The following is an 18648-nucleotide window of genomic DNA, read 5'->3' on the forward strand; positions in this document are numbered from 1 at the left end:
TATCATTGACTATTGTTTGATTACTCATAACTGTTATCCAATGTGCATACCATACTCACTTAGCCCATCTGCATTTTCCTGTATGATTAGAAGTATTTATATTAGATGTAAGAAAGAAAATATGCAAATGTTTCATTAGTCTTCAGTTTTAAAGAGCTGGTCAATAAATATAGCAGAAAATATTAGCCCAAATATGTGAGAAATTGTCAGCTTAACATTCTAATCTCTATTTATGTATTTTTTTCTTTTTTCAACAGAAAACATGGATGGCACAAATAACAACTGCAATTTCTTGCTTTACCAAGAGTCAAGAAACCAAGAAAATATCTTTATTCACATTGCCCGCTGAATCCTCTGAAATTTAGGGACCTAAAATAAGTAGCATGCCTTTTTAGAAGATTAGGGTTTAAGTTATTATTTCATTCAAACTTTTGTAACACTTAGCTAGTGATAAGCTGGAAGGAAATTTGCATTTTAAAGAAGTTCCAGAATTTGAAAATTTGAGCTAGGAAAATCCTCAGTATAGAGGAGTAATGACTGCAACAAGTTTGAACTCTGAGGAATTTCTTGACAGATACATACCGACATCCAGATTACCTTCTAATGCTTCCGTCAAGCTTGTAAGAGGTGTGAGTGAAGAAAGGTGCTAATTTGTAAAGGGTGAATGATCAGATAAATGGAGTATCAGAAGGAAAACAATGTTCACTGCTTGTGTCCAATATGAACTCCAGCATCTTACTTTGTGTGTATCTATAAAATAATGAAACCAATTTTCCTTCATGGCTTGTCAATCAGTCTTAACTGCTTTATAGTCCTGCCTCAAACACAATGATAGTTCTTTAGATACAAAGCTTGATTGTTCTTTTAATATACAAAGCGATAAATAAGTACATTTTAATAGCAGTTTTAAAATTCCTATTCTCAAACTCCTCTCAGGTATACTTTACAGTACTCTAACGTGGAAGTAGAAAACCCCAAAGACTAAATTCCATTACTTTAAGATAGCGGGGGGAAAAAAATCTGGCTTTCACCAGTTAACCCTTTTGCATGGCTTTTCTTGGCCTGTTGTGAAGTGTAGATTTTCATAGACATAGTAAGGTATCTGTCTCTTTATTTTTTGAAGAATGATGGTGTTTGCCATAAAAATACTTTCTGGTTTTGATTGGTGTGTGTGTGTGTGTTAGCACAGTACAGTCACTTAATTTTATTTGGCAGGACTTCAAATTTCTTCAGAATTTTTATCATGAAAGGCAGTTGGAATAATTATTATATTATGACAGGACATATACTATTAACTACATTCAAGGAACTAGTTCTTAGGGTCAGATTATTGCATCAAATGAAGTCCACAAACTTCCACTTCAGGCTCGTACCTTTTGCAATTTGCAAAGTGAAAGTAGTAAATTTATCAAATTTGGTTGCAAGGCAACTGAAGCCTTAGCTGATTTTGTTAAGCTAAAGAATGGGATAGAGAGGATAATATTTGGGCAAGTCATGTGCACAGTAATTCCTTGAGGAAGGTGAAATTTCACCATGCAAACAAAGCAGTAAAGACAAGTGCAGCAGAAAGGCTTTTGTACAAGGCAAGCACTATTAGAATGGAGACTAATAATCTCTTTATAATAATGTCAGACATTTAATAGAAGAAAAAAATAAAAGGACAATCTGGAGGACAGTAACTATTGTTAATAGCTAAGAATAAATGAGGTGGGGGGAAGGCAAAGGGGAGAATAGACTTCAAGTGAATTTCTAGAGATGGCATCTGGATGGGACTAAAAGCAGTTATGTCCAGGAGAAGACAATATAGATTATGCAAGAGAGGATTTTTAAAGAAATTTCTGGCTGAAAAAAATTTTTTAATTAACAATCGTCTTGCAAATTTTTTAGATATAAACCAACCTCAGAGGTGAGCAGTGGACTAAGACGAGGTGACTTCTCAAACTCCTATAGTCCCATGAATCCAGCAACCACAGGCTGACTTACATGTATAAAGGTAGTTGTCTCCCTCTGAATCTCATTAAAGGGAGAGACAGACTGACTAAATCAACAAAATATGTAAAACAGCTCAAGAATACGCTGCACATAAACTGGAATTCTATAAAGCTCACAAAATACATGTCTAATATACAACATATTAGATGCTTGAGGATATGCACATTAAACTCTTCAGAGGGTTTAGAATGAAGCACATTCAAATGAAGGGATCGTGGGGGTCGGAACAAAAACCATTCTAGAACCGTGGCACCCAGGAAGAAAAACAATGGCACATTGGGCCTTCCAAAAAGTATCTTTGGGGACAGGAAGGAGAAAAAAATAAATAAATAAAATTTTTAAGTATCTTTATGAAATAAGGGATTAATTACATATTTTTTATTTTTGTTTTTAGTTTTGTTAATTCTCTACAATATTAAATGGAATGTCTAAAACAAAATGGCATTAATAATTTCTCGAGATCAGGAATTTAATTACTATTCTAAATTGAACAACATTAAAACACCACTGTCTATATCCAAGTGCAAAGTCCTAATATTCTGTAAATAAATTAATGCAAAATGGTTAATATAGTGTTCTCTCTTTTGTTAGACAAAACAATTTATAGTCACAGAATACAACTAGTTTAGAAAGAAATGTTTTTTAATATAATATTTAAACATATTAAAAAAAACAAAAGCAACAATTTAATAAGGATCCTTCCATTGTTCTTTATACAGATTTAAATGCTGTCGTGTACTTTATCAGTTACATTTATAATTAATAACCTCCCAATCACTGAGTTTAGAAATTGCAATATTTACTGAGCTAACCTTTCTCACAAAATAAGGCACAACTACATGATCACAAGTAGTAAACACAGTACAAATAATGAACCCAAAAACTAAATGAGAAAATGTTCATGCAAAAGTATCTACAGAAGTTATGAATATATGATCCAGTTCAAGGAATTACAGAATGTCATATACACAACTGCATTGTGTTACAATAAATTTATTACTTCTACACAGAAAGAACTTAGTGACTTCTAATTCTATTTTATACAATTTTACATCAATTTAGTAAGTTTATGCACAATATTCACATCTGCAACAATAACAAATTGATCATTAAAATTTGGGCTAAGGGCAATTAAGACACGATAATGTGTGGCACATGATAATTACAGAATACCATTCATCAAGCTCATGTCTAGGAATACTATAATGGTGGCACATTTAAATTTTATGGATCAAATCATCCATGGTTTTACAGCCAAAGTGCATTTTTTAAAAAAAAACTCCTATAGTCAAACAGGTCATGAATATCAAAATATAAAATCATAATTTGCTCTCTACTTAAAAGCTAAACATTTTTATGCAAATGTAAGGTTAAAAAAAAGTGGCTTTAAAGTTCTCAAAACTATATAAAATAATCATAAAGACTTTTTAAGAGAGATGGGAAAATAACAAATTTGGCAGTTACTATTTAACATTACTGTCAGGAAACTATTAAAGTAGATAATTCCACATTAAGAGGTAGTTGAACAAAATGTTATTTATACACTGCACTGAGGTTTTTGTGTTTGTTTCCCTCATTTTTTCTTCAAAGGAACAAATCATATACCAGCAGCTTTGTCTTCTTTCTATTAAAAAAAAGTCTGTAGGTATAGTTTATTGTACACTAACCCAGCAAGACTTAATTTTAACTCACATTCTGTGCCGGGGTTTGGAATTTACTAACATTATGCCAATGTGCTTTTCATTAAAGCCAAGAGCAGTACATGCCAGCTCTAACTCACTGACAAAATAATAGTACCAGCAAACATGTAAAATGTACAGCCAATAAGGACTTCAAAGATGACTTTTTAATTAAAAGGAAAAAAATTAAAATTTTTGTTTTCAAAACACATTAAACTGGGGAGAGTTCATAGGAAAAAATGTTGGGTTTCATTTATATTATCAGTATAGTAGTCTATGGTAGGTAAATTACTTGGGACTTATGAAATGAAATTAGTTAGATAAAAATGAGAAAATCATTCAAACACCTATATATGGTTACTTGTCTTACAATTTTTTTGTGAATATATTGGGGGTAAAGGGGAGACAGACAGAAGGCCTGGAGGGTGTCCAATTAGGAGACAAAGTGAACAAATATTCAAACCCAGATTTCTCATGGAATTTTATTATCTAAAAAAAAAAAAAAAAAAAGTGGTGCTGTGAACATCTGTGTTTTTCCAGCACACTTATTAAGTTATTTATATGTAAAATTATAGAATTAAAACTATTTGGAAGGATTTATAAGTATATAAAACTACATAAATAGTTCAGTTTATATTATCCAACTATTATTTTTAATAAAGAGCCACGGTATTTCTTCATTATATATGCTCAAGGATATATGTTTATCCAAGTCCAGGAACTTAATCGATGTTCTTAATAGCTAATGACAACAGGGTTTACTTAAAAATTTTTTTAAATAATTAAACAAATACGTAGTGATCTCTTTCAGTTTACATACATTGTAGGTATAGCATAAATATAATTTCATTTCAGAATATTTGAAAGCAAATGTATATTATAAACTAGTATAAATGAAATATTAACTACTGTTATAAAATGATTGCACTGAATGAATGTATACATTTCTTCTCTAGAAAGATTAATAAACCAATTATTAATAACTTCTCTCTTGAGATGTTTTACAATTTTCCAAATTAATAAGACTATGCTAAATTAAAGTTCGATACCATTGTTCAGAATACAAATAAGCTAATTCTTAATTATCCTTACGGTGCTTAGCCATGTTGTTTTAGTTTTTATTGTAACTCTGGGATTCCTAAATATATTTGTTTTTGGTGACACTCTATTTCTAGGTGTTAGTTACTTAAAGGGAATTTCACAACAGTAAAACTGGGAACAGTTGATATGGAACACCAAATTCAGAACCATTTTAAGTCAATTTTACAACTTTTAAAAATTCTTCCCAATAGGGAATAAGAATAGAAAGTAAAATATTTAATGTCTTCTTACCATTTTATATTTTGTTTTCACCAATAAGACCACAGCAATATTAGTTACTAGCTTTAAGATGCAAAATTATAAAACAAATACATGAAGCTGACCTATGCTTGAAAAGGTTAAACCAAATAAAGGAAAAAATCAGATCTATGTAAAAAGCAAACTCAGGTTCCTGAAGATGCTAGAGAGACAAAATAAGGGTATGATATGCAGGCTGACCTCAAAAGACCTCCCACTTAAAAGAAACCGAGAATAAGAACATTATATAATGTTTATTATTCATCCTCCAACTGAGGGCTAGGGTAAGAGGCTTTCTAAGATTCTAAATGGACAATATGTGGGAGTTTAAGAAAGAGACAGAAAAAGACAAAAAGAAAAATTAACCCTATTCTTTGAAATACAACCCCAGATAACCATAAGTAAGCAAATTGATTTTACACAGGTTTTTATAAAATCCACCCAAGAAAATTTAATTAATATTGTTAAAACAGAAACCATTTTTGAATTCATGGTTACTACATATTTTAAGATAAACTGTATTGAGAACACCCAAGTAGTAAATTCATAACATAACAATGCAACTGAGCTATGAACCTACATATAAGAGAAAAAGGTAGAGGAAATGTTACAGTTCTGTGCATAACTTCACAAAGAGAATATTTAATATAATTAATGTGCTATTGTGCAACAAAAACAGCAACAAGTGATAATATCATCCATGTACATTTTTGTACATTAAATTTAGGAGAAAGAAGTAAGCTATGGAATTGCATTCTTCATTTGTGAATAATGAAATTATATTAAAAAAATACATTGCTATTTTCTGTCCAAAGTTTATTTACATTTCATTGGCTAATTCTAAACTTGGCATGAAAGCTATTCCAGGGGCTAAATGGGAAAAAAGTAATGAAAGATGATAAGGCCAAGTCTCACAAAAATAGAAGAGTTTTACTTGATATCCATAACATTCCAAAATATACTAATTCCTATTTGGTCTAGTATTGCAACCAATGTCCAAACCAAATAGTAGTCCAAGACCTCTATTAAGTACATTTATTAAAAATCTAATGTTAGTGTAATATTACTCTGAAGTTGGGATAACCCATTATCCTTGCAAGTCATTGAAACATGCATCACACACACGAACAGGCTTCTTGGAAGAAGGAGTTAAGGCATTTTTGGCTGAACATTCAGCACAGAAGATATTTCCACACTGTCGGCAGTGATGCTGTAAATGACAAAATTTAAACAATTTTAAGAATAAAAACTATACCAAAAGTATTATGAAACTACATGAATACCACCAACTACATTGTGAAGGTACATTAGCATTAGAAATATTTAATGATATAATGTTTCAATATGTTAACTTAATCTCTTTGTTATAATTAAATTGAATGTTTCCTATTTATCAAACACTATGCTAAACATTTTATATAGAATTTATCACGGAACTCTCAAAAGAACCAGAGGAGGCATTTAAAAAGTGTTTATAAAGTATCTCTATCCAATGAAAAACTATTCCTAATTCCCAAATGTTTCAGGCACTAATGTCTCCAATAGAAATATAAACTGAAGTCATAACACAATGGTAGTATTTAGAATATATTTTAAAAATATCTCTGCTTTTTCTTCCTTTAAAGAACCCAATGATTACTAAAACATGAGTTTATTGTTGGCGCACTGGTTCAGAAAATGATTGTCCCAGACAGCAACTAAGTTGGAAGACTGAATTTAAAAGTAAAATTCAAACACATATACTAACCAGAAGCTAGACTGCATGAAGTTTAGTTATTCTATGTTGTTGTTAAAGTTTACTGATAAACAGAAAATTATTCGATCAAATGAAGGACTATTTTGATGGTTAAAACATTATCAGTGAGAAATGAAATCCAGAAACAGTTATATGAACAAAAGTATTTACCCGTCTCACTGTTACTGAAAAGCCTTTCCCACAGGCCATACAGTTTTGTACTTCATTGTCTTCGGCCCACTTTCTATTCAACGCTTGTGTATGTTTGATCTGTTTTTTAAAAAAGTATCGATATATTTATTATACTACTCAACATTTTAAAGAATGCTAGATTATTTCTAACTTGCTGCCAGAGTTCTATGAAATTTTGACAATATGACCCATGAAATAAAATTTTTAAAAATCAGAAATACACTGGTCAGCTTCTATTGTCAAAAGTAGCTATATTCATAAATCTGAAAGACCAAATAAAATTCATGGAATTTTATTCCTGAAACATCTTGCTAACTTTTGCTGATTTCCAATTCATTCTAAACATAATCATGAATCTTTCCTGGTAACTCTGAGCATATACTCAGATCACTTCTTTAAAACATACTGACTCATATATTCTTTGGTATTCTTGAATTTTGTAGTTCTTTCCGTATACTAACAATTCATGAATGACATGGCTTCCTAATGAATCTCTGAGGTCTCTGAAACAAGTTCTTTACTTTTATATTTAAGTATACATAAAACCTACAATACTGCTAAACAGACAGTAGCTATTTGAAAGTATTTATAAAACATGAGATTTTTTTAAAAGTTAAAAATATGCTTTTCACTAATAAGTCAATTCTAGACTAAAAAACTGCCTCATATCAATAGTTGACTGACCTGAAGTGATTGGTTTTCTCTGCCCAGCTCCTGCACTGCTGCAGTTGTATTATCCAACTTTCTTTGCAATTCTAATACTTTGGTTTGAAGCTTTTCTATTTCACCTTCTCCTTTAAGACATCTGGAATAGATTGCAAAGAGGTAATTTTTTAGAAAACCATTAAAGACCCTTCTAGGGTATAGATAACGGACTACTTTAGTAATTTAAAATATATAATACATTAATTTTGACTATCTGATTGTTTTACAGATTAATTTTTAAATTAATATTTATAACTTAAATACCTATAGAGGCTTATGCACTTTTCTCAAGATTCTTCTATTTTTAAAAACTATGGAATATGACAATCTTTTTATCACTTACAATGGAAATAAACTTAATTTTACTAGGTATCAATCACCTTTCCAGTAGTGCTCTCCTTTCATCTTGATTATTCTGAACCGTTGCTTCTAATACTGCAATTTCACCCCGTAAGTCATCCGTTTGTTTCTCGAGCTCACTAACTCTCCGTTGACTAGATTGCCACTCCTTCTTCACAGTGCCTAAGTTTTCATTTAATGCTGTAATCTGCATGGTAAGTTTAGCCTCATTTTCTTCATGCTTCTTCATTCCTACTTCCTTTTCTTTTATTTCAGAATGCTGATAAAAAGGAAAAGTGGGGGGAAAATCTATTACAAAAGTAGTGCAAAATAAATGTGATTTATTAAATTTAAAATATTGGCAATATAAATACTATTGCTTCTTTGGGAATGGAGGCAGGAGAACATATTTCATTACACATTAATAAACCTGATTCCACAAGCATCTATGTAATACGAATTGGCTCAAAGGTCAAAATGCTGAAATGATGGATAGTGACCATCATGATGGTGAGCTAAAGTGACACAATATGAGATCTTTTTCTCCACCAGAGCAGGAAAGACACATATGGTTAGGGATAGCAAGGTGCCCTAGAGACAAAGCTGAAATTTCCTTATTCCTCCCAATTCCATATGCTTTCTTTTCTCTATCAGTCTGCCAAAAACCATTATGAAACCTTCAAATGACTGTTTGAAGTTAAAATTGAAACTCTTCAACTAAAACATTCAATGGCCAAGTTATCTGGGCATATTTGGACTTAATTCAACAGAGGAAAGCCAGATGCTTCCCATCTGGCATGTGCAACTTAGGAAAGGAAAAGCAGACTTTGTTCATCATAATTTCAAACTCAAGTTTCCGCTCCCCCTTATCAACATTCGCTTTGACCCAACAAATGGGTTTCACATGACTAGCATTCACACCATTTACCAGATCTACATAGTTGTGCGGTTATTTGGTTTCTGACACTAAAAAAAAAAAAGGTTTTTAAAATTTTATTTCATTTCAGTGTTCACTTATATAAACAGAAATATGGTTACAGGGTAAAATATTTCCAACCACATGTCAGCTATTTAAACAAATAAGATCTCCTTTCTTAATCAAAAACTAAAATGTTAGGAAAGCATTTTAATCAGATCTCATAAGTAGAATAGTCCTCTCACTGGATTGATTTAAAGCTCTACTGCAAAACATACTTCCCCTGATTAACTCACTGACCAACTTAGCTTCTTTCTCAATAAATTCTTTCTTCAGTTCCTCTTCTTCCTTTTTCACCTGGTCTTTTAGTATCTGCTGATTTCTCTTCTCCTGCTCAACAGCTGCCTTCAGGGAGTCTGCTTTTCCTTGAAGTTCTAATTTCTGCTGAATTAGAAGCTGTTTAGCATCCTTAAGATTTGTTATCTCCTATTGAAAAAGTAGGGCCAAAAATAAATCATCCTTCATAGTAAATATTTCAAAATGTAGCTAAAATTTATGCAATTTATTACAATAGATTGAATATAGGTTTTACCCACTTACGAAATTCTTAAAAGTTCAGTATTTTAAACAATTGGTTAAAAAGGTGCAAGATTATATGTCCTGCTCAACAATCATTTAAATCCAGGTGACAAAAAATGTATACGTTTTGATTATGTGGAGAAAGAAAACAAACTGTACTCTCTATTTTGCCTTTCCTCACTTAACGTTTACTGATCATCATTTAGTTATCACACATTGAGTTAGGTTCTGGGGACATAACATAAAGATGAATTATACACATTCCCTGATTTAAGGAAGTCGCATTCTAGAGGACAGAGGAACATAAAGGGATAATTAATTAAAAACCAAAATGAAAACTATGCTGACAGACACAAAGGGCATTATGAGTGCTCTCAAGAATCTAACCTTTTTTAAGAAATTAGTATTTTACAAAGCAAATAATAAACAATTAGTTTTCTTCAATGGGTACCCTGTTTATGCTTATAACAGGTAAAATGTTAAAAATAGCAGATTATGAAAGGACTTTAGGAAGAAAAATAATTGAATAAACAATCCCTTTAAATCTTACTTCTAAACTCTTTCATATTTTGAAATTTACTACCCGTGAGCATAATTTTCTAAATCAATACATCTCTTGATTATCATTTCATTGAGATTGAAACTCTTAGGGTTACTTTGCTTCATTTGGTAATGTAAAAACAAATGTAACAATTTCAATATGTGTACAGGTATTATGCAATACAAAAGCACTCTGGCAAGAGTATTTGTCAGAAACAACAGAACAATTTGCCTAGCACACAGCAAGTTCTCAATAAATAAATAAATATGTATTTGTATATATATTTCTTTAAAGAACAATATAACACAGAAGGCAGGAAAAATGATTATCTTAACATACCTTTATGCTTTCTTGTTTGTGGGACTTGAGTTCTTCATTTAGTTTAGTGATTTCTTTTTCTTGTCTACATTTAATTTCTTCTATCTCTGCCAATTTAGACTTTTCATTTACTAGTTCTTTTTCTTTCAGTGACTGTAGAAAAATGATATATTTTAAAATAATTTTAAAGCAAATGCTTAAATGAAAATGGGTGTAATAAAAATGACTGCTACTATTGATGACACTGGCTCCTGCCCCTTTCTACCTAACTTGGGCAAATTACTTACCCTTTCTTGGTTCTTGCGTGTTTCCTTATTTATACAGTGTGAACAACAATAATAATTGTAAACATTAAATAGTTATAGTTAATATTGTGAGATAAAGAGTACCTGGTCAGAGTAATGATGTTGTAAAATTTAGCCAAAACTACCATTCTTACTCTTATAACTCCTATTTTATTACTATCACTATCTTTATATAAGGCATCTAGTTAGGAGCACTACATATTATCTCAGTTAATCTCTAGTATATGTAGATTTTTAAATCTCCATTTTCTAGGTGAGGAAACAAAGGTTTATGAGACATGAAATAATCTATCAGAGGTAGAGCCAAAAACAAAGCAAGTCTGTCTGATGTAAAGCTCTCACAACTAAACTCCTATAAACAACAGTTCTTTTTCTTTTTGAAACAGGGTCTCATTCTATCACCCAGGCTGGAGTGCAGTGGTAAGATGATGGCTCACTCACTGAAGCCTTGACCTCCCAGGCTCAAGCTATCCTCCCACCTCAGTCTCCCAAGTAGGTGGGACTACAGGTGTGCACCACCATGCCCGGCTAATTTTTTTTTTTTAATAGAGACAAGGTCTCACTATGTTGCCCAGGCTGATCTTGAACTCCTGGGCTCAAGCACTCCTTCCTCCTTGGCCTCTGGGAGTGCTGGGATAACAGGCATGAGCCATCAAACCTGGCCTTATGAACAATAGTTCTGTTAGAATTCTCTAAACCTGAAGCACAAATCATGAATTTCATTCCAGCTTCACCATCACCACACCCACAAAACATTTTTAAATTAAATTTCAGGAACTGAACCACTCAGAATATACCAAGAATTTTAGGGATTATACACTGCAGAGTAATATCCTGTCAGCTAATACGAATGTATGATTTCAACTATAAAACAAAAAATAAACTCTTCCCTAGGATCTGAATTTTTCTTTCATATAGAATTTAAAGTGATTTTTAAAATGTACTGGTCATCTATTAATAAATGAATGCTTTCAACTTTGTAACTTAATAAACTCCTTAGACATTCTGGTTCTTAATTTTAAGAATCCTTAACACACTTCAGAATTATTTCTAGATCTTTTATTATCTCATTCACGCATCTAAAGGATAACATTATATGAGAAATAGTTGAGGAACTATATTATCTTTCTTGAAATAACCAAGGATCTATAGTGTGAAAAATTGATTTGTTTGTAAAACTAAAAAGGGCAGTAAGAAAAAAGGGTAGAAATAACTAGGAGGCCATTAAGAAGTACTTCCTAGCATTAAAATCCCAATGATCAAAAGTGTCAGAAACTAGAGGTCCCTCTGAGAGAGCTGTTGAAAATAAGGATGATGCCTGTACTGAATAAGAGGATTGACTGGATGATCTCTAAGACAATTGTAACTCTAAGATTGTAGATTTAGGTCAGAAACATGCAATACCTTTTCTTTCTGAATGTCTTGTAGTGCTTTACATCGCTCCTGCAATTGCTGTTCTTTCTTTGCTGAATCCTGCTCCAATGTAGCTTTGGCAGTCTTTAGTTCTTGAATCAATTTATTTTGATTTCCAATTTGATTTCTGTTTGAAATCAAGTCCTCCTGTGCTAGAGAAAGCTTCTCTTCTATGGACTTACAAAAACAATTTTCCCAAATTATTATATGCCATGTTTTTAGTTAATTCAAGAGAAACATAAGTTAATATAAACATTGTAGAAAGCAATATACTAAAAAAAAATGGCATATTATACCCATCAGTAAGACCAGGTAAAAGAGAAAGAATTCTAAAATATTAACTCTCTTGCTTATAGAAAACATTTATAATATAAAATATTTAGTAAAATGGAAGCAATTCCAAAGCCTCTAAAAATAATCTATTTACTAATAAATATTTAAAGTATTTGCTGAATGTTGATCACATCTTCAATACTGGCTAGTTGATATGAAAGAATACCAAGTAAGTAGGGACCATATCAGATACACTCAGAGAACATATATATGGTTAAAGTCATAAGGCAATGTGAAAGAAAACAATTTTAAAAGAGATATAATTAAATGCTTCATTATGCATACATATACATTTGGTAGGTTCCATGATGTCCCTTGACATGCTAAAAATAGTAATAAATAGTATGGTGTTATGACATAGTGGTTTTTGTCCAGGGTTCCTGAATCAAAACTCCCATGTCCTTTGTTACAGTTTTTTGCTACAATGTTGGGTAGGTTAGGTCTCAGGAAACAGAATCTCCTCTCTTGCCCTCCTTCCACTGGTCCCTAGGCAGGCCTCTAATCTTCTTCCCCACCCCACTTTCTGATTGTGGGTCTTAAGACTCCTCCCTGAGAGGGTCCTGCCTCATACCCTGGGTGAAAGAATGCTTCCATAAAAATCCAAGAGGACTGGGTTTGGGGAACTTCTAGATAGCTGAACATATGGAGGTTCCTGGAGGGTGGCGTGCCCCTTCCCCCATATCGCCCTACACATCTCTTCATCTGAATTCTCTGTAATATCCTTTATAATAAATCAGTAAATGTAAATAAGTTTTCCCTGAGTTCTGTGAGCTGTTCCAGCAAACTAACTGAACCCAAAGAGGGTGTCATGAAAACCCCAACTTGAAACCAGCTGGTTGGTCAGAAGTTCTGGAAGCCTGGATTTATGATTGGTGTTTGGAGTTGTAGGGAGCAGTCTTGGGGATTGAGCCCTCAATCTGTGGGATTTGACACTATCTCTAGAGAAATAGTGTTGGAATTGAATTGGAAGACGCCCAGTTGGTGTCTGCTTCTTGGTGTGTGTATGGGAAAATCCCCCTATGTTTGGTCACAGAAGTCTTCTGTGTTGATAATTGTTGCGGTGTGAGAGTAGAGGAAAAACACAATTTGAGAGAGTTTTTCCTGAAACAAATAGGAAGGATTATTTTGTCACAGAATAAAAATAACTACTTCACAGCTGACAACCTGATCAAGTCAATGAAAAGAGAAAATTCGGCCGGGCGCGGTGGCTCAAGCCTGTAATCCCAGCACTTTGGGAGGCCGAGACGGGCGGATCACGAGGTCAGGAGATCGAGACCATCCTGGCTAACACGGTGAAACCCCGTCTCTACTAAGAAATACAAAAAAAAAAACTAGCCGGGCGAGGTGGCGGGCGCCTGTAGTCCCAGCTACTCGGGAGGCTGAGGCCGGAGAATGGCGTGAACCCGGGAGGCGGAGCTTGCAGTGAGCTGAGATCCGGCCACTGCACTCCAGCCTGGGCTACAGAGCGAGACTCCGTCTCAAAAAAAAAAAAAAAAAAAAAGAGAAAATTCAGCCAAACATCTGAGGCTGTATCCTGAGAAGGCACACTATTCTCTTCTCATCTATATTGTAGAAGCAGTGATTGTCATTTAACATCGTCCATAGTTGTTGACTGTTTTAAAGCCCAAGTATTTTGAAGAGAAGAAGCTGGGGAAAGGGGAAGTTTTTTCACTCATTACACTTCATTTGGGGATAAATATGGTAACAGGTAGGTAATGGGTATGGTAAGAACCTTGCCACTCTCAGCTGCTACTGCGAAGAATCAGCAGGGTAAGAGATCCAATTGATCTCTTCCATCAGATCTGGAAAAAGCTGATCTTTCTTAATCTAGAGGTACAGTTCCTTTGAAAAGGAGGCAGAAAATGTAATTTAGGAAAGGATCCCTGCTGAGTAGGCTTGTATACAACAAGTATTCTGTTAAAAAAAAATGAAATAAAGATCTTATTTATGAGGATTCTTAAGCTTCCTGAAAAAGAAAGTTTACTTCTTACCAGTAACCCAGTTATACCTTTCTGATATAAATTAAATCTTAATTTTCAATGACTGCCAGTAGAACACTAAACCCCTTGAGGCTTTTTTCAGGAAAGAATTAACGTCAGCTAGTTCTTTACTAATCAGGCAGCTAACCATTAATTGAGAACACTGTTAAGACAGAACAGGAGGGTACAAGCTGGTCTCTGTCTTAAGGGAGTTGAGTACATCGCCCGAAAAGCAGAACAGGCATGTAAAATGGAAGCTATGCAGGGCAGGAGGGTATACGCTATGTGCCAAATGCACAGAAAACCAGTGTGAGACGCTGTGGAGTGGGGTTTACAGAAAGCTCTATAAAACATGTGGGAACTGACCTATGGGTCACAAAGGGTGAGAGTGATTTCACATAAAAAAGGAGAAAAGTTGACAAAGTCCAGTTCAAACAGTCTACAACAACTATAATTAGTTAATAGAGATCCTGATCTAATGTTTAAAAATACCAAGGCTTGTTAGAGCCTGGAAAGCACCCCTAACCTCTAACCACAAGATTTCCAAAAAGCCCATGGTTTAAATAACAGCCTATAAAATTGTAAACTCACTAAACCCAGTGACTTATTTTTTAAAGTCAAGCTCAAAATTTGGACTGCTCCATGAAATCTTTTCTGAAGATGCCAAGACATACTGTTTTCCCCTGCCTCTGAGCTTTCATCTGTCATTCAATGACATAGATGAACATTTATACTGTCATGCATTTTATATGTTCTTTTCGTCTTTCTTATTGCAAATTATAATAATATTGCATATTATTTCATCTGCTCAGCATCTCTTCCCTCAGAGAACCCCATCTCTCATTCCATGGTTTTGTTGGGACTATCTTTCACCCATCTACTCCTCTTGAATAGGCAAATCCCTAAATGGATCAAATACCAACCTTGACCCTGATTATGCCAATCACATTATAGTACCCCAGTAAACAAATGATTTCTGCAGTGTTCTATGGTAGCTATTGTTTTTGTCTATTCAGCAAGTTTTCCCATTCTTTCTTAAAACAAAACAAAACAAAACACACCCTTCATATTTTTAGTTGTTTTTACTTGATTTCTGATGCAATGTTATAGAGAGAGTACTAGGCTAAGAAGATTTACATTTAATTCTAAATCTATTATCCTAGAATTTTCACTTCACTCAGCGTGTAAATTTTACAGCTAAATTCTACCCCTACCTTTCCTGGACAACACAGAGTAGTGCACAGCATAACCAATCTGAAATATCCAGTCAACAAACTTAAGTACTTCATAAGTAATCCAGCAGATGGGGCTAAAGGCATACATCAGGCCAGGCTACCTTTCACTTTACCGATGTCTAGAATAGACATTGTTAGCCCATGCTGTGCACTGCCAACCCATGTTAGATAGCGTTGACATAGGTGGGTGTCACGTTACAAGGCTCTGAATCTCGCCTCTTCTCTCTCTTATATACAAGACCATACAACATCACTGAAGTGAAAGAAAAATAATAACTGATGGCCATCTCTTATCTAAGTCTATAAATATCTGAACTTCCCTAGGAATTTACCATTAAAAAAAAAATTAGCTTCCTAAGTAGTTCATACACTTCTCATTTTAAAAGCATTTATATAACATTTAACAATCTTTTGTATAAAAAATTCTAGTGAAATGATGAAAGAATGGCAGACTTTGAATCAGAACTAAGATTTAACCATGGTTCTGTTATTGTATAGCAGTAGTCCTGTCTTCTCTGCAAAAGGAAGCACTGGGCCTGCTCTCTTTGGCAAAAGAAAGCTTTGGAATAGAGGGTCTATCCAAGGTCCCTTAATAAGTTGTAAAACTCTATGGCAGCCTTGTCCCTCAGCTTTCTCTTTTTGCCCTTATTTACATTTGAGTTACTCTTTCATGTATGAAATTATTAGTACACAACATAGCTTTCAAGCATAATAAAAATCGCTGGCTTAATGCAAGAATATCAATCAAATCAATTAACATTGATGATTTAATGTTTGTTCCTGTTACTGGCTTATGCTTTGGGTAAATGACATCCATATGGAAAGAGTGTGATTTCTATAAGACTCTTCCAATCAATCATTAAGTTTCATCTCTTCCATCACCTAAATATCCTTCAAATTCATGCACTTTTCTCCATCCTTGCTATTACCAGCCCACACCACCATCATCTTGCGCTTAGACTACTGCAAAGTCTCCTTTCTGGTCTTCACATTCAGCCATGTTTCTCATTCCTCAATCTGTAGTGAGTCATTTGCCTAAAATACAAATGTAAGTAACTCCCTTTAGTGGTTCCTCACTGTTTTTAGGCTAAGCCCAAACTCTTCCACAAAGCTTCCTTGACTTTCAATACTTTCAATAGTGTTGTAAGGACAAATAATAATAATTTAACACTACCTAAATCTTGTGTGGTATTTTTTCTTAATAACAACTATTGCTAATTTTTACCTCCAGATAGATAGATACATAGATACATAGATAGATATACAGATATTCTACTGGCACTGTGAAAATTATTTTACCCAATCCTATCTCTTTGTCAAATCCTTGCAGCCAGGTATGGGTTCAGCCCTTTTGTTTTTTCTCTCTCTCCCATTAATCTCCTCTATTTCATCCTCTTTCACGTTCGTTCTAATCAACTTATACCTCGACTATTAGAATTTATGGAGAAAGAAAGTAACCTCTCAACTCATCTCTCCACCACTAGTCTATTCCAGGTCCAATCCAAGCTGTCTGCAAGCCACTACTAGGTTATTTTCTAAAGTACTATTTTCTTCATTTTACTTCTCTATTTAGACTTTTCACTTTTTCCCCTCAAATATAAAATCCAATCATCTTTGCTAGGCATCTAAGATACTTCACAATTTAGATTCAACCTTTTAAACCTTAATTCCAAACATAAACTAGTATGCCAGCAAGGCAATTATGCTAACTATGTGCTTGCTTTACTCATTCTTACTACGGCACTTTTTCTCCAATATGCCCCTGAATAAAATGACCTTTCTCAGGAGTCTCTATGTATTCAAATTCAGGACCTAATCAAGTCCCACCTCCTTCATAATTCCCTATAACAGCCTATGGATAAAATATATGCTCTCTATCTAAATAAAACATTTTAATATTCTTTCATTCTCAGAATTTTGCAATATGTACTTTATATTAAATAAACAAAAATCCCAAACACAGGAAAGAAACAGAGAAAGAATTTCCCCTTAACAAAAAGAGAGAGAGGAAAAAAAACTGGCTGAACCTTCTGTGAGAGAACACAAATATTCAATTTTCCTTAGAAAACTGGTACTTTCCTGTGACCTAAAAATTGTTTACCCTTTTCCCATTATCCTTAAATTTAATAAACTTGATACTTTATCTAATCAAATAATGTTACCAAAGACAAAATTTATATACATTGTTATATAATTAAGGGTAAGTTTATTTTGAGCTATAATCTCCTAATTTTAATCATTAGGCAATCCAGTAATATTGGGAACTTGACAAATATTATAACTAAAGTCAGAATTGCCTGACAAGCAATGGTAAAATTGCTTGCATTTTTTCACAAGCGGTTTATATTTAGAACTTAACAGCAGCCTATCTTTAAAGTTATTTGCACATAAAGACAGCATAATATTTACATAAGTTAACAGTGTCACAATTAAGATATATCCAAATTATCTTACTATTACAAATACGTCATTTTTAAATGCCCACATTTATGTATATCATTATTTCGTTATAATATAAAACAATTTTTTAAAGCATGCTAATACAAAAGTAATTTAACAGAAAACAGCATACTATTCCACAAATACTAACATTTCCTTGTCCATTTGGATTCAAATAGATCATTTAATGAATGTCTATAAAACTTACTGAGATTTTATGGTACAGTATAGTTTACTATACCTTAAGATCTTGCCTGGTGGCTAGAAGTTCAGATTCCTTCCCATAGAAATCAGACTGAAGCTGTCTGAAAGTTTCCTGACTTTTTTCATAGTTGTTTTGTAATACTGATATTTTCTCTTTCTCTGCTGCAAGTTCCTGGGCTGCCTGTGTTAACTGCTGCTGTAGTTTATTCTCAAGCTCTGTCTGAAACATACAATAGTTATTTAAAACAGTATGCATTCCAAAAACCAATTACAAATATAAAGTAAAATCCAGACACCTAGAAGAAAATTCCAAACAATAAGATGAACTGTACTTATGCCTCAAAATTCTACCTCAATGGGGTAAATTACTTATAAAGTCAAAGAATTACAAAATCTTAACAAGTCT

General features: G+C 33.2%; 2 protein-coding genes across 4 annotated transcripts in view; one reads left to right on the forward strand and one right to left on the reverse strand.

Moving 5' to 3' along the window:
* The window catches only part of PLEKHG7 (pleckstrin homology and RhoGEF domain containing G7), a 69281-nt gene extending 66721 nt beyond the window's left edge, over positions 1-2560 (forward strand). For all 3 annotated transcript variants that reach the window (XM_050747177.1, XM_050747174.1, XM_050747175.1), the window contains one exon: positions 258-2560. In XM_050747177.1, coding sequence (XP_050603134.1) covers positions 258-365 — 108 coding nt within the window. In that variant the 3' untranslated portion in view covers positions 366-2560. The remainder of the gene's footprint in view (positions 1-257) is intronic.
* A 56-nt stretch (positions 2561-2616) lies between these two features.
* Positions 2617-18648, reverse strand: part of EEA1 (early endosome antigen 1) — a 163337-nt gene continuing 147305 nt past the window's right edge. Inside the window, exons 22-29 of the mRNA XM_050747138.1 lie at positions 18280-18462; positions 12044-12229; positions 10356-10487; positions 9197-9382; positions 8022-8260; positions 7621-7741; positions 6916-7014; positions 2617-6219 (exon numbers count right to left, since the gene is read on the reverse strand). Coding sequence (XP_050603095.1) covers positions 6097-6219; positions 6916-7014; positions 7621-7741; positions 8022-8260; positions 9197-9382; positions 10356-10487; positions 12044-12229; positions 18280-18462 — 1269 coding nt within the window. The 3' untranslated portion in view covers positions 2617-6096. The remainder of the gene's footprint in view (positions 6220-6915; positions 7015-7620; positions 7742-8021; positions 8261-9196; positions 9383-10355; positions 10488-12043; positions 12230-18279; positions 18463-18648) is intronic.

This window comes from Macaca thibetana, chromosome 11 (assembly GCF_024542745.1).
Source record: "Macaca thibetana thibetana isolate TM-01 chromosome 11, ASM2454274v1, whole genome shotgun sequence".
NCBI lineage: Eukaryota > Metazoa > Chordata > Mammalia > Primates > Cercopithecidae > Macaca > Macaca thibetana.